General features: G+C 42.6%; 2 protein-coding genes across 3 annotated transcripts in view; one reads left to right on the forward strand and one right to left on the reverse strand.

The window, feature by feature from the left end:
- The first annotated feature begins 765 nt into the window (after positions 1–765).
- LOC121921536 (guanine nucleotide-binding protein G(i) subunit alpha-2) lies at positions 766–12,216 on the forward strand. 2 transcript variants are annotated; one of them, XM_042449757.1, is made up of 5 exons: positions 766–818; positions 2,797–2,926; positions 4,819–4,972; positions 9,736–9,961; positions 10,984–12,216. In XM_042449757.1, exons 2-4 carry the CDS (start codon positions 2,798–2,800, stop codon positions 9,924–9,926), a joined length of 474 nt encoding a protein of 157 aa, XP_042305691.1. In that variant the 5' UTR covers positions 766–818; position 2,797; the 3' UTR covers positions 9,927–9,961; positions 10,984–12,216. The 2 variants fall into 2 exon arrangements, with proteins under 2 accessions (XP_042305691.1, XP_042305692.1); XM_042449758.1 differs by lacking the exon at positions 766–818 and adding an exon at positions 899–924.
- A 777-nt stretch (positions 12,217–12,993) lies between these two features.
- GNAT1 (G protein subunit alpha transducin 1) overlaps positions 12,994–16,478 on the reverse strand; it is a 29,282-nt gene continuing 25,797 nt past the window's right edge. Inside the window, exon 9 of the mRNA XM_042449756.1 lies at positions 12,994–15,840. The gene's annotated coding sequence lies outside the window, so the exon portion shown is untranslated. The remainder of the gene's footprint in view (positions 15,841–16,478) is intronic.

The raw sequence follows: 16,478 nt of genomic DNA on the forward strand, positions 1-16,478 counted from the left end.
AACAACAGGCTCTGCCAAGAAGAAGAGCCCTCCCCTGACTCCATCTTGAGGGGAGAGTAAGCAGGCAGCAAGAAGCAAACAACAGGCCTCTGCCTGCCAAGAAGAGACGAAGCCCTCCCCCCTGACCTCCATCTTGAGGGAGAGAACGCAAGCGAAGAAACAACGGCCTCTGCTGCCAAGAAGAAGAGCCCTCCCCCTGCCTCCATCTTGAGGGGAGAGAAGCAGGACGAAGAAACAACAGGCCTCTGCCTGCCAAGAGAAGAGCCTCCCCCCGGACCTCCATCTTGAGGGGAGAGAAGCAGGCAAGAAAACAACAGGCCTTGCCTGCCAAGAAGAAGCGCCTCCCCCCGGCCTCCATCTTGAGGGGAGAAGCAGGCAAGAAACAACAGGCCTCTGCCTGCCAAGAAGAAGAGCCTCCCCCGGCCTCCATCTGAGGGGGAGAAGCGGCAAGAAACAACAGGCCTCTGCCTGCCAAGAAGAAGAGCCTCCCCCGGCCTCCATCTGGGGGAGAGAAGCAGGCAGAACGAAACAACAGGCCTCTGCCTGCCAAGAAGAGAGCCTCCCCCGGCCTCCATCTTGAGGGAGAAGAAGCAGGCAAGAAACAACAGGCCTTCTGCCTGCCAAGAAGAAGAGCCCTCCCCCCGGCCTCCATCTTGAGGGAGAGAAGAGGCCAGAAACAAACAGGCCTCTGCCTGCCAAGAAGACTCCCCCCGACCTCCATCTTGAGGGGAGAGAAGCAGGCAAGAAACAACAGGCCTCTGCCTGCCAAGAAGAAGAGCCCTCCCCCCGACCTCCATCTTGAGGGGAGAGAAGCAGAGGTTTTGTTTGTTTGTTTGTTTTGTTTTGTTTTTGTTTGTTTTTTGTTATTTGCTTTGTTGTATATGCATATGTATGCTGTAAACCGCTTTGATCATAGGAAAAGCGGTATACAAATAAAACCTATTATTATTATTATTATTATTATTATTATTATTCTTACTTACAGATGTTGTAACTAAGGATTGGCACAGATCGAATTAATTCCTAGAGATCATCAGGAGAGGTGGTGGAAGAGAAAATAGATCAGTTTGGTTAGTTCAGCTGGAGGTTAATCTGGGAAGGCCCACTGGAAGAGATCTGTCTTTATCGCCTTTTTGAATGCCTCCAAAAATGTAATATGGCCGATCTTTTCTGGCAGGTCATTCCATATTTTAGGAGTGGCAGCTGAAAAGGTCCTCTGGGAAGTTGCCACCAGCCTAGCTTTCTTTGGCTGGAGTAGGTTCCTCCCAGAGGACCTGAGTGCGCGGGAAGGATTGTATGGGAGGAGGTGTTCTTACAAGCATGCTGGACCCAAGCCATGTAAGACTTTATAGGTAATAACCAACACCTTGTATTGCGCCCGGAAGCTAATAGGCAGCCAACGAAGAGATTTCAATATAGGTGTTATAGGGTCGAATTTAGCTTTACCTACGACCAACCTGGCTGCCATATTCTGAATCAGTTGCAGTTTCCAAATGTGGCACAAGGGTTGCCCCATGTAGAGCACATTACAGAAATCAAGACGAGAGGTTACCAGTGAATGTACAACCATTTCTAGGTCCCTCTGCTCCAGGTAGGGTCGCAGCTGGCATATCAGCTGAAGTTGATAACATCTCTCTGTACGTCTGAGATGAAGTTTTTTATATCACTCATAAGGGAATACAGCCTTCAATATAAAGGAGGGTTTCCATCTCTGAACAAGAAGCAGGGTGTTTCCATTATTATTATTATTTATATCCCACTCTTTTCCCAGGACTGGGACTCAGAGCGACTTCACAGCATGAAAAACAGTACAATTAAAAACATTTTTTAAATTACATTAAAGGGGGATTAAATTATTATGATATTAAAACAGAAAGTTATTAAAATAATAAAACATATTTTAAAAAGATCAAACTATATATAGAGAAAAAACTGTATCAAATTTTTAAAATGGTCCAACATCCTAGCTTGTCCTTATAGCAATTCCTTAAACACCTGTGTGAACAGGTAGGTCTTCACTTGCTGGCGGAAGGCCATCAAGGAAGGAGCCGTTCTGATCTATTGCCTGGGCAGGGAGTTCCATAGTCTAGGGGCAGCCACCGAGGAGGCCCTCTCTCGTGTTCCCACCAGCTGTGTTTGTGATAGTGTTGGGACAGAAAGAAGGGCTTCTCCAGAGGATCTCAGAGTCTGGGCCAGTTCATAGCAGGAGAAACAGTACCAGTGCAAACATTATGGAAGGACCACCTCTTATCTACATCACTCCTCACTTCCAGATGCTGGCTAAAAACTTAGTTTTATAAAGAAGCCTTTTGGACTTTGTTATCTGGTTGCTTCCTAGCTCCTGCTGAAGTTGTTTTACATTTTTCTGTCTACTTTTTTTAAAATAAAAAAAAAAACCCTCACTGCTGAAATTAGTGTATTTTTGTATCCACTGGTTTGCTTCTTTACAGATTTTGATCAGTAAGGTTTTATGTTGCATTTTGAAGCTTTGCTGTGATTTTGGTATGAGATGTTTTAATTATTACATCAAACTCTTTGTTCCTTCACAGGACAGTCTTTGGTAGTTACGTTCCCAAAATGATTTTTCATAGAACAGTAGATAGCCTTTGGTGAATGAAGTAATTTCTGTGGCTCAAGCCAGACTGTGTCACCTTAAACACATGAATGCCACTGAGTACATTAACAGTGAATGTAATACATCTCCCTGTACGTTTAAGAGTAATATTGCCAGGCAGTGCCATGTTGCACATTTTCTCTCATCCAGAATCAGTAACTCTGTGCGTTTTTTTCTTGCAGGATGTTTGATGTTGGGGGCCAGAGATCGGAGAGAAAGAAATGGATCCATTGCTTTGAAGGAGTGACAGCCATCATCTTCTGTGTTGCTCTCAGTGCATATGACTTGGTTCTGGCTGAAGATGAGGAGATGGTAAGGAAGGAATCATGTTGACAATATAGTCTCTAAGGTTATGTGTTGGTCTCTAGGATAAAAACTGCTCCACTTTGAGTTTATTTCTTTGGGTTATTTAAACTGACTCACATTTTCCACTTAATGTAAATGCTTTTGGGGGATTTGGTGCTATCTGAATTTATCTTCTTTCAGATTGTCTGATACGTGTGTTCAGTTTTTCATGAGAAAAAAAATCATATTTAGTTCTTGAAATGACCATTTGTGGCTCTCCTAAGCAAAAATTGCTGTTTCTTGCTCAGATGGATCTCTCCCCCACCTCTGCCCCCTGGGTAACATAGGTGTGCAGCTTTCTACATGGAGGTAGGCTTTCCTATGCCTCTAAATCCCCCAGGAGCTTCTGAAATATTAAATAGTTTTTATATTTATGCTATAGTAGTTACAGAAGTTGGACATTCAGTTCTAAAGAGCTGAAGTTTAAAAACCACAACAACACACAGATCAGGACATATTGAAGTTAACATTCCAGTTTTCTCTATCTAAACTCTTTCCAGTTCCATAGCTCAGCAGCCAACTGTTTCAGGAATTGAAACAGAATGCATAGCCATGATGGCATTAAAAATTGCTTCAACAGATATTTAATCAGCATCCCTTGTGCTGGCAACAGTAGACCAAGATCATTCATCCTTTGAAAAACACAGTTTCATTCTCCCTGTGTACAGCTAACTGAACACAAATCAGGATCTGTACAGTTGTTACTGTTCTGTGCCTTCAAGTCATTTCCGACTTATGAAGACTATAAGATGAACCTATCATGGGATTTTTTTAGCAAGATTTGTTCAGAAGGGGTTTGCCATTGCCTTCCCCTGAGGCTGAGTGCATGTGACTTTCCAAAGATCACCCAGTGGGTTTCATGGCCGAGCAGGGAGTTGAACCCTGGTCTCCAGAGTTGCAGTTGAACACTCGACCCACACAATAAATAACTCAGCACTATATAAATAGTTTGTACACATCTTTAGCATAAAGTGTAAACAAGCCTTTTGAATCTAGGGAATGTAAGAAAGCCTAGCAAAACACGTTAACATTTTCTCTCTAGGTTATAGGTTAGTAGTTTAATAGAAGAAGTGTGAGTTGTTTTAAAACTACCTTTTGTTTATTTTCCACAGATGAACTATAGCTGGGGAAGTACCGCCAAATGATGTCAACTACAACTCCCACAATTGCTATTTCCCATAGTGGATGGGGCTTATCGAAGTTGTAGTACAAACAATATACAGGGCACCAGTGCCTCCTCTGAGCTATGGGAACCCTATAACCCTTCTTGTATCTTCTTAAGCCAACCCATTGTTTGAAGCCTTAATATGCCTATTATAATACAGTCATCCCTCCATATTTGCGGCTTTGATATTTGCGGATTTGATTATTCATGGATTTCATTAATATGTTCTCTCTAGGACTGTCTAGATCCTCCAGTGCAACTCTGTGATCAACTTTAATTAAAAGTTGCACTGAAAGACCATTTGTAGCTACTCCAGTGCCATTCTATGGTCAGTGTATGTTGGACATTGACCACAGAGTTGCACTGGAGGACCTAGAGAGATTCCTAGAGAGGTGTCCTCTCAGGTAAAAACAGTGTTTTTGTTATTTGCGGTTTTTCCATATTCACGGGGGTCTTGTTCCCCTAACCCTAGTGAATATGGAGGGACAAGTGTATTATCTAAATTTTAACTTATTTACAACTACAGATTCTACACTGACGGACGTAAATTCATCTGTGTTACCTAGTGTTAGTTCCAACAGAGAGATGTTGACAAAGCCTTAGCTTAGACTCACAACACATTTGTCCCCTTATGCCATTCTCTTGTTGTTCTTGTAACATATTTCCTGGCTCAGGGTATTTGTTGCCTTAACAGAATCGAATGCATGAGAGCATGAAGCTGTTTGACAGTATCTGTAACAACAAATGGTTCACTGATACATCCATCATCCTCTTCCTCAACAAGAAGGATCTCTTTGAGGAGAAGATCATCCACAGCCCCTTGACCATCTGCTTCCCAGAATACACAGGTACACAATGCCACCCCCTCACATGAGACATTTACTTCATCTCATGTGCTTGTTTATGAACTCATGGATTCTTTATGGATTGCAAGCTTCTTTTTTCTTAGAGGTAAAAGCTTGTAAGAGACAGAGATCAGGCCAGGTATAATTTTGTATTTTCCTGTGTATTTATCCCTGAATGGCTTGCCTCAGTGCTAATGTGTAGTAGAATTGTTGATCAAACTTACAGAGATCTACTTTGGGAAAAGATACAGTTCAGAGATAGGCAGGCTCTGTGATTTGGGGCTAGGACTAACAGCTATCTATTGTCTATATTTAGTTCTAATTAAACTTCCATGTTAAGGTGGAGGGTTGGTGGTGGAATGATTGTGAGAACTGGGCATTTAATGCACATCACTAGTTTATAGATTATTGCTTGTGTGTGACAGGAGATATTTATGAGTGAATGTCAGCAAGCAACGTATTATACAGGAAGCTGTGTGTGTGTAGGTATCGAAGTACAGCAACTGTGATTGGTTTAGAACAATTTTATAGTTGTTCCTCCACCTCCAAGGTTCCTGCCTAGTCCTGTTGCTATGAAGTGACAACATGAGGTCTACATATTTTTGCATTTGCTGCTGCATTGTTTTCTCATTACTTGTGAGGGTTTTTATTTAAAGAATTAGATGGTTTACTATTATAAAATGTTTACTCATAATGATAACAACGTTTTGCATTTGTATGTGTATTTTTTGGTCCTTGAAGATGCTGGTATTCTCTTCTTCCCTCAGAAACCTCCAAAGCCTCTCCCACCCCTAGATTCACTGTGTTGCTATGATTGCAGCCCCCAATGGCCATTCACTGTGATGCTGTGATGACTGCCCCCAATGGCCATTCCATTGATGGTGGAGCACAGAGAGGATCAAATAAGCACTTGGCTATGTTCCTGTAACCAGATGGAAACCAATCACAGCCTTTACTCAGACCCCCCAGAGAACCCCAGCAGATTGTGGCAGAACAAGTCCTCAGCCTGCATCTGGCTGTGTATCCCTGTTTCTTTCCCCCGCTGCCAGCATAGGAGTGGCTCAGGCAGGGGGGAGAGGCAATTGTGACAACAGTGAGTCCTAGACAGCAATAGCAGAGACTTTCACCCTGTGCATGACCATATAGGATCTTGGGCATCATATGTAATGCTTTTAAAGCATTGTTAACTTTTTCTGTATTTTGCTTCATTTGATGTATTTTAGTAGTTACTTTGCTGTGTGTGCGTGTGTGTGCATGCTTGCGTTTGTGCATAACCCCACAAGATGGAGAAGGAGGAATTGAAGCAACCCCATCTCCTGCGTCACTTATTGCACTAAAACAAGATAGTTCATATATGCTACCCTCCTAACTTTGTGCCTTTGATACATAACACTCAGTACAAGTACAGTTTCTTGGTAAAGGAAACCAAATCAAAACTCAAATGTACCAAAGCATCAAGGATTAAAATACCACGAAAAAGGTATTATGGAAATTTTGAAATAAGCTAAAAAAATACAAAAAAGACTTGGTATTTTGAAATTGGGAAAAAAGATGGAGGGAAGCAAGAGAGTTAGACTGTTGCTTATGAATCATGATTCCAGCCATGAAGTTCTGTAGGCTGGGGAAATACCTCCCCTGTTCAACATCTTGAGCCAGAGATCACAGATACAGATGACCTTTCAACAATGTGAGGAGGCTTTAATGAGTGGTAAAGACACACACTGTTTAGCTTGCATTAAACTGCATGGCACACAGAAACACACAAAAAAAGATAACACTTGCCTTATAGGGATTTGGGGCTGCACAGACCAGTAGGAAAGGCCAGCCTGGAGGTGGAATCGGGGTGTGGTGTCCACATGACACACACCCCAACTCTGCCTCCAGACCAGCGTGATGCTGCACGCTGGTCCACATGGCATGTAGCATCTTGACTTTCCTCTGGCTCTGTGTCTGCATGACACAGCACCAAAGGAGTATGGAGAAGCCATGCACTGGTGGCTATGGTGCCCTTTCCAAGGCACAAAAAGCAGCCAATTTTTGCAGCTCCTTTTTGAACCGCAGAAAGCAGAGATCGGGGCCACAGCATGTTGTTGCCGCAGCCGCAATCCGGCACTAAAAGGGGCGGCCTGTGGTCTGTCAAGTCCCTTAGTGTTTTAGTTCCACAGAGATCTAAGAAAAAGGAAGAATTGGCAGCAGTGACTCCATAACATACTGTAGATGAAAGAAATCCCTGCTCTCCATGTTTAGAGGGAGAAGGTAGAATTAGTAGTGAGCACATAACATAGGCTCAAGTTAGTAAACCAAGCTGAAGTTTGTGACCCCATCTGATACTTAACTGTGTGCTGGACTACATGGAGGACCTCTGCTAAGAATCTGAGTTCTCACTGAATCACCAAATCTAAAGCTTTTGTTTCCATAAGCTTTTGCTTCCCTTCTGAAGTGTCTTGGGTTGTGTTAATCCACTTATACACCATCCTCCCATTTCATCCACAACCACCCAAGTGGCTGTGTTTTCTACACCAGTGCTATTCAAAGAACTGGTTCATGGACTGGTGCCAATCCATGAGCTATCAGCTGCTGGTCCCCAGAGGGTTTCCAGAAAAGAAAGAAATCATTGTAGCTAGTGGGCACAAATACAGTATTGGTATACTTGAAAAAATAACTGCCAGTGCCTCCTACCAAATAGCTTAAGAAGCACTGGTGTACACAATGGTTTCTTTTCAGTAGTAGAATGATGCTGTTTCATTACTAGTTGTGCTGACGTTATGACTCACCATATCATTTTTGCTTTGTAAGGATGAGTGACTGTGTGACCAATACATTTAATGAGCAGTAATCTTGCTGTTCAGGCTGTTTTCAGTGTATGCTTTGATTCTGGGGAGCACTTCTGTTTCTTCTCACAAGAGGGCAGTTGTGCACCCACACAGACTTGCAGATACAGTACAGTATTCCTTGCTTATTATACAGTTACATTTCTGAGTGGTCACCATGTTAGCCTTTCAAAGCATGGAAGCATGAGAAAAGGGTCTTGTAGCACCTTAAAGGCATCAGATGTATTATGGCAAAGCTTTTATTATTATGGCTTGTTACAATAAATATTTTATTCTTTAAAGCACCACAAGCCTTCCTTTGGAGTTGAACTCCTGTGTTATTAAGGCATTTCTTACAGCTGAGAGACAATCCAACTCTGAGTCTTAAGAAAGGTGGAGAACATAGGTAGTGGCCTTTGGATGTATGCCATGGAACTGAAATTCAAGAGCCTGCATTTGGCTTCACCAGTGTGACTTTAGCTAATTAGTGCTTGGTAAATGCTGGATGTCCGGAGGCCCACTTGTGTTCTTTCATAGTGAGAAAGGGAGGCGTTGTCCTTGTTTTTGTACTTGTTCTATATGGCAGGAAGTGTGGAGATTGCTTTTGCTGATAATCTCAACCACATGAGGAGTACAAAAAACACAGGAAGGAGCAGGCCCATGGCACCATTTCGTCAGTGTTTTCATTGACGCAGCCTAGGTGTCACCTTGTCAGCTGCCATTCCCCAACCAGCTTGCCCTTCCCTTTAAGAATCTTAAGTTTCTGAAGGACATAGTAATTTCTCTGAGTGCATTAGTCTTCCAGCTGTAGAGGGCAAGCAAGATCTAGGAGAGCATCATGCTGGCCATGGGATCCTGGGGTTGTAGTCCAGGAGGATAGCACCACACTAGGGAAGGCTTATCTATGAGGAATAATATTGAAAACATTAGCTAAACCCTGTACAAGGAAGTGTCTCTCCAAGTGAATTGCAGCTGAAGACAGCTAACACCCAGATAGAGAATTTAGCACTGTCTATTTTTCAGGAAGCCTGACCTGTAGATTATCACATGCATTATTTTACAGTTTCATGGCCAAATTGAATCTTGTCTGTGGCATTTCTACTTCTTCTGGTAGAGAAAAACTATTACAGGGCACGTCTGGAAACACATAAGTGAGCCAGGAGTGTGAACAGCATGCCTCCCCTCCCTCTACTCCCAGAGCTCTCTCATTTTGCCCTTTTTCAATTGGTATATGAGGTTAAAATGAATTAACCAGCCTCTCTGTAGCAGGATGCAATCTGAGATGAATTTGTAAAAATGAAGATGCAGTTTGGGGACTTTCCAATAATCTTACTTCCTTTGACCTTGAAAATGGCATGTGAACCATGGGTTTGGTGGTGTGGAGTGGTTCATTTTTGTGCTCTAAAGTTCTGTGAACAACTGAGCTCTATTGCTCTTGAATTTCATGGAGAGGAGCTGTTGAGATTATGCATTCTCCAATATTTGTTGGTGATTTGTCTTTGCTGTAAGCTAAGCTAAATGCTACTACATACTTACCAGAAGTTAAAAACAGGGCTTCTTTAAGGGCAAGAGTATACCATTCACTTTGCATCACATTTCCTTACTTCCTTGCTTTTGTATTGTCTTTAACTTGTACTGTTTTAAATTTGTTGTTAACTGCCTTGAGTCCTTATATTGGGGGAAACGTGGAATATAAATAAGTATGACAGTGATGATGATGGCGGCAATGATAATGATCATCATCATTATCTGCAGGATTGTTCCATTCATTGCACATGGCATCTGTTGGCCTCATTAAGAATTAGAGCAGTTATTACTTACCAAAACAACTGTGTTTAATACTGCAATACTATGTTGGAGGCTGAAATCTCCACACATATAGGTCAGTGAACCCAGTCATGGCAGCTCTTTCCCAAACCTGACTGCTCTCCTTTTCTTTTCTGCCTTTTTCCTCAGGGGCCAATAAATATGATGAAGCTGCTGGCTACATCCAGAGCAAGTTTGAGGATCTGAACAAGAGGAAGGACACCAAGGAAATCTATACCCACTTCACTTGTGCCACTGATACCAAGAATGTGCAGTTTGTCTTCGATGCTGTCACTGATGTCATCATTAAAAACAACCTGAAGGATTGTGGGCTCTTCTAGCTCTTCAGGTGACATCTACTTAGGAACACAGGAAGGTGAGGTGTTGCTTAGAGAATAAAGTTACTTGGGGCGGCTTCATGTGAATAAAGTCATGTTACCCATTTGATAGGGCGCATGTGTGTGGTAGGGAGTGTCTCTTTGCTTCTTCTCTGCAAAATAAATGGGTGTAAAACATGTTGACACACAGGATTTGCAGGTGTTCTTGCCACTGTCTCCAAAAGGAAAAGTAGGAAGCAAGAGGATTAGGTAGATATAGAGACTTGGTGGAGCACCATGGACAGGGGAGTAATTTATTCCAAGCAAAGTCTTTGGTGTCCTTGGGAATGGAAATGAGAATGCTGAGGGACCTGACTTGCTGAAGGGATGTGGCCGAATTCTGTATGGTCTTCATGTTAGCTCACTTCACCAGCATGGCAAATGAAGCACTTTTATTTTATGGGTAGCCAATTTGTTTACCATTTTGAATCAAGCTGGAAGTCATCTGTGCCATTTGGTGCAACGCCAGGTTCAGGAAGATGATACACAGCAATGCAGCACTAATCTGGGATTCAGCACCAGCTCTTACCACTGATGGGTAGCTATTTTTCCAAGCTGAGCAGCACAGAAATGGCAGTATTCACCATCTCAGCTGTTTCCTCTATCTTGTACTGAAATGTCCAAACTGACATAATAAACTTATACTAACTTGTAAAATAATTTTAAAGAAAGCAATAAAAGGTAGGACCACAGCTCTTGCCAGGATTTATGAACAACCAGCATTTATCTGAAGGAATTAATAGGGTCCAAGCTGAAGATTATGCATTTTAGGTGGATGTGAACTAAATACAGTGTGGATCATCTGTGGCCATTGGACATAGCAAAAACATGTCTGGATATATAACTGGGCATACTTCATTCAGCATATAAATGTTTATCTCATAGTTAAACAGAAGATCAGAGGTGGCAAGCTATGGAAACATTTTCAGATGCCCTCTGTGGCGTATAGAGCTAAGCCTATTTTGGGTGGCTGTTTGAACCTTGAGCGTTGATTAACTTTCCTGTTCTCTCCCCATTGCAGGATTACTTGAACTGCTCCATATGAGGAAGAGGCTGATGCTGTTGAAGGGAGGACTGCACCATTTAACAACTTCTGCTTCTTACGTTTCTGTTTCGCTCCTTTTTAATTTTCCTGTTGAGGAGACTGTGGTGATTCTGACTGTCCGAGGGACAGGCTCCATTGCTTTCCCTGCTCTCTGCTGTCCCAGGCGCCTCTTTCAGGCCGTTTCTATCCTCTCCCTGTGCCCACAAAGCCTTACTGAAGCACCAATGATTGGTGGCCTGCCATAGCTGTAACATTTCCATGTATATCCTTTCCTTTCCTCTCCTTTCCTGTTAAGCTAAAGTGCAGAAGGTAGCAGGTCAAGGGGCGCTGGACATGTTCTTAATGTTCTTTCCTGTATATTTTAAAAGACAAAATTTCTAGAGGAATTTTTTGTTTGTTTCTGTTTTCACCTAAGCAGCCCTCAATCTGGCTCTGCCAAAGCAATCCATTGTCCATTTGTTTTTCACCTTCTGTCAGGGGGAGCTTTTGCCATGGAGCAAGTGTCTCAGCTCCTACCTCTGTAATTTGCACAGACCAGCATGAAATCAAAAGCATTCCTCAAAGAAGCCAATTTGTGCAGGAAAAGTCAGTCTATCTTTTTTTAAAAGGAAACCTTTTTAAAGACCTTATTTAAAATGTCAAGTAGTTAACGGTTGAGTTACCCAATATGAATTCATCTTCTTTAGTAAATTTTGTGCCTTGAGGGTGTCTGTATGTTTACATCTGTTCCTTAGTTTGCTTCAACATGCATTGTGTTTAGATTAGTATAGAATGGGTTCCCCTTCCCCCCTTTTTTCCCCAGCCCTTCTCTTTCTTTCTGCTGTGGTCCAGGATAAGCTTTTTATGAGGGGCAGCACCCAAGGATCTAAAACACGTTTCTTCCTGGCCACAGGATTAGGTTCCTAAGGGCTAAGATTCCACTAAGGACTAAGCAATGTCAATGTCAACTTCTTTCCATTCCTTTGTGCCCCACCCCAGGGCCTGGGGGTGATCCTGAGGTTGCTGTAATGTCAGGTCTATTTTAAAGAATTTTCTTAGCTCTAACTGTAGTATCAGTTGAGAAAACACTGCTGTATGTAAGCGGTCCTGCCTGCCGTGCAATCGATGGGCACTGGGGCCATTAGTAACCGTCAAGACGCAGCCTAGCTTTTATCACAATGTTTTACCAAATTTGTTCACATGGTTTGAAATAATAAAAAGTAGAAAGAACGCTCTGTTTGCACTGCATTTGCTTCTCTTCGGCTGCCTTCCCATTGGGCCTTTGCACATTTCCATGATGGTTCAGTGTGGGCTTTTGTATCAGCATGGGAAATTTCCTTTGCACACCAAACTGTTTTCCTAGGCAGTTTCTGCTTTGAACTATGAGAACACAGCATGGCACAGAAGGAATGCTGGCTTCACCATTATGGCCTCAAGGCCCATACTGTCAGTCTGGCATCATGCACACTTCAGGCATCTCAGTGTTTGCATGTGGTTTGGTTGGCTTGCTGACTATCGACCGCAGCATTCCATTCTGTGACAGCCAAAAGTAGATTAACATTTGGCTACCGAGACTCTAGGGCAGAGACTCCTCTTTGTGTTTGGAGCTGTTCTATTGTGTAACCAAAAGGATCAGTGGGAAAAGAGGAGATCCAGTCTTCTCCCCTAGTTGCATTCCATTAAAATTCTTCATAGTTACAAATGCAACATTAAAAAAAAACTTTTGTGTTTTTGATCAGAATCCAAAATCTGAACAGTATGCAGAGTTGACGGAACCTAGAAGGACACATGCTATTTTTGAGCTTCAGTAAGTCCAGACAAGGGGGAAAATGTGTCATGACTGAGATGCATGAGATTCTTCAACACATGTGACCCTGGGACCACATGCATCTCCGACATGCCCTGGTGATGCAGTGGTTAAATGCCTATACTGCAGCCACTCACTCAAAACCCTAAGGTTGCAAGTTCAATACCAGCAAAAGGGCTCAAGCCCAACTCAGGCTTGCATCCTTTCAAGGAGGCTAAAATGAGTACCCAGATAGTTGGGGGCAATTAGCTTACAGTTGTAAACCACTTAGACACTGCTAGTTCAATATATATAAATGAAGCTGTTTGACGCCTGTTTTTGCAGCTCAGGCTCCCTCTTTTGGGAGGGAAGAGTGAATTGCCTCTTTGGGAAGCTTCCAAAAGAGAGACTTCAACTTTTAATTGGGTTGTTTTGGGGTTGGGAGGGAGGCTACACTTACATTTTTTTAACAAAACATTTTTTCCCCAAAACCAGGAGTGAATTGTTTGCCTCTTGTTGGCTTGGGGAGGGCAGTCTATGTAGCCCCTGAAGGGTTATAGGGCAAAACTTTGGTCCCTGGACCTGCTGCAGTTGCCCTCTAATATAGCCTAGAACCACCATATATTCTACTTTCATTAGAGGAACATGGAGCACGTGGCCATGCTTGAATTTACAGTCTGGCAAATCTCTGAAAACACACCTCCAAACCCCCAAACAACTATACATTTGTAAATGCAGAAAAGACTCTGTTCTTTTCAGCAGCACCCACTGTAGCTGAACACAGTCCTATCTGCTTTGGTGGGGGGGGGGGGGCACCAGATGAGACTATATTGTATGGGAGATACTCTTGGCTAGGTTTGGGGGTTAGACTTAATGTGGCTGAGATCCTACTTCATATGTCATGTAGTTTTTATCTCCCAATGCTATCTCAACCCAACTCCACCTTGTGGGTGGAGATACCCAGCTGTTTTCCTGGAGCTGGTTGTGTTGCAAGGATGGAATCTGTAGAGACCTCCAGAGATCCCCAGAGGACCCTGCAGATGCCTATCACTGTGTCCAGCTACAAGGAAATAGCTGGATGCATCTGGAGACCCAGGTTTGAATACTCACTTGTCCATAGAAACCCACTGTTTGACCTTAGACAGTAAGACATTCTATCTCAGGCTGAGAAGAAGGCACACACCAACAAAATGGCAAAATAAACCATAAATCCACTGCTTGCTATAGCTTTTGAAGGAAAAGGCTGTGCATGCAAACATATACAAACATTCATATAGTGAGGTTAATGGAAATGAAAGGAAGATGTGCAGAGAAGCCATTGGGCTAAATTCGATGTTAGTTCTGCGTGGAGTGGAATACTGAAATCAGCTGGGCTTCTGGGTAACAAGCCCTATTGCTTTCAATGAGTCTCATCTTAAAAATACTAACTTTGGAATTAGCTCATTTTAAAAAAACACATATACTTTCCAAAGATGGATAGGAAACTGAACACATCATCCAGTCACTGCAGAAGCTGCATATTTTGGAGACTGATGCTAAGTGAAGATATACCTGGTATGAAACACTGTTGCTTGCATGTTCCGGTTCCTTGACACTATTTGGAATCACTTTGATTAAAAATCTTTTGTGCTATTTGTTTGTCCACAGTGACGTAGCATGTTTATATTTCTCTACCCAACCTGCCTTTATGAAGCACAACATATATTGTGTATGTGTGTGTATATTAGTTTTCTGTCTCTTTGTTTATTACAGTACAGTACAACAGTTTTAAGGAACCTTTTCCAGAGGTACACAAGCATATACACAAAATCAGTCTTGGGCAATGATGCCTTGTGGATCTATTGATGCAGCAAGGGACAAATTGAGACCACAGAAGTCCATAGCTCATGGTTTTAAAGACAGCCTCTGATTTTGTAAGCCTTTTTCTAATGCCTGCAGTACAATTTTAACATCTTGCTAGGATGAAGCCCAAATTATATAACAACATCATGATTGACAACTTATGGCTGTCTCACTCTTTGCTCTTAAGAGGGTTGGCTCTAGGATTTAATACTGGTCTAATTTTAATTCTAATTCTCTGCTTCTACCTAAGAAGGAATATGTGATACATAGTTGTACTTTCTGGAAACAGATAAATTAAAGCCCTTATTAATTTTTCTCATGTTCAAATGAGTCCTGTGTGATAGGGCACTAGATGTCGGTGCTGCTGCCCTTGTATGTAGAACCCACACAGACATGCACAGACAGCGGTGGTTATTTGTGAAACTGGAAAAGAAACAGTGCTGGAAAAAACTAGACTGACAAAATGCTTTGTAGAAAGAAATAAAGCCTAAACCTTTTCTCATGAAGTGTTCTACAATTTTGACTTGCCTTGACTAGGGATTCAAAGTTGGGGAGTTTTTCTCTCGTGTAAATATTAGAATCTCTGTATCTACTAGTGCAATTGCAGTGTCCTCTCTGGTAGTGGCATGGTCAAACTCTGGCTCTCCAGTCCAACATCTTTAATAACCTGGGGATGTGTTCACCATTCATAGAAAGCAATGTGCCTCAGGCATAAAGCAGGAGCAGTCAAGCTGTACTCTAGCGACAAGAAAACACAGGAAATATTGAGTAAAAATGGCAGGATTGATCAAGCGATTCCATTACGAGAGGAAAGGTCACACAGATTTTCAGCTTTTCACACCTGGGAGGAACAGCAGTGCCTTAGTTGGAGATTTCAGAACAAAGTTGTTTGAATGTCCTTTGTGCTGAGAGCCAGCATACTGAAGAAAAGGAAGCGATTAAACCTTCTCAGGTATAGTTAGAAGGCTTTCTGACAGAGGTATCAGACTAGCTTCAAAAGTTCAAATAAATGCTTGTGACCAGATGGATGCTGTTTTTGCTTGTAATCTGTAGCGGTGTCTGCCTGGCCTAACCTATAAGAGAAACTGCTTCTGTATGGGTGGGTCACTAATCGAGACACTGTCCATTTAATAAGAATGGACTGCATCGACTTAGGTAATGGAATCGTGTTCCTTTCACACAGCTGAATTGGCAAAGCTGCTGTTGTTCGGATGATGCATGGATTCCTGTAGAGAGAGATAGTAGCCATGTCACAAAATGAGGAAGTTAGGCGAAGTCATTTTTCCTGGATTGCTTCTTTGACCTGTCACCCATCTCACTGTTCATCTCCATCTGTGAACAGGAGCTTGGCTGCATTAGACCAAGCATCCATCTAGTCTGACATCCTGGCCCCCAGGACAAAGTTTCAATGCCTCAGAGAAGCCCTCAAGCAAGGCTTGAAGGCACTACCCTATTCCTTGCTGTTAAGGGAACCAGAGAGGCACTCTGGCATGGATTGTTTGTCCATCTCTAGCCCAATATGTCTATTCTGGCTGCTAGAAGCTCTCCAAGGCCAGAAGCTCTCACAGGCAGATGTCTCACATCACCTTTTACCTAATGGGTTGCCAGGGATTGAATTGCAATCTGTGCCTTTCTGTATACATAGTATGTGCTCTGTCCCTGAGAGATGCTTCCAGGTGCTCCCTTGCCATGGTTCAGCAGTAATGACAAGATGTCACATTGCTTTTCCAGCAGAGGGATGCTATACCTCATTGCACAGGCTATAATAATAAAACAGTACCTGTCTTCTAACCATAAACACTGGGAAAGTGGGGCACACCAGGAGGCCTGGATATTATCTCTTATCTGTTGCTTCAAGCAGTAT

This window comes from Sceloporus undulatus, chromosome 2, assembly GCF_019175285.1.
Source record: "Sceloporus undulatus isolate JIND9_A2432 ecotype Alabama chromosome 2, SceUnd_v1.1, whole genome shotgun sequence".
NCBI lineage: Eukaryota > Metazoa > Chordata > Lepidosauria > Squamata > Phrynosomatidae > Sceloporus > Sceloporus undulatus.

What these genes read in the sequence shown, in the direction of transcription:
- LOC121921536 (XM_042449757.1), top strand. Translation starts at nt 2,798, where the DNA reads ATGTTTGATGTTGGGGGCCAGAGATCGGAGAGAAAGAAATGGATCCAT. An exon ending in TGGCTGAAGATGAGGAGATG is followed by an intron (nt 2,927 to 4,818) that starts GTAAGGAAGGAA and finishes TTGCCTTAACAG; the next exon opens with AATCGAATGCATGAGAGCAT. An exon ending in CTGCTTCCCAGAATACACAG is followed by an intron (nt 4,973 to 9,735) that starts GTACACAATGCC and finishes CTTTTTCCTCAG; the next exon opens with GGGCCAATAAATATGATGAA.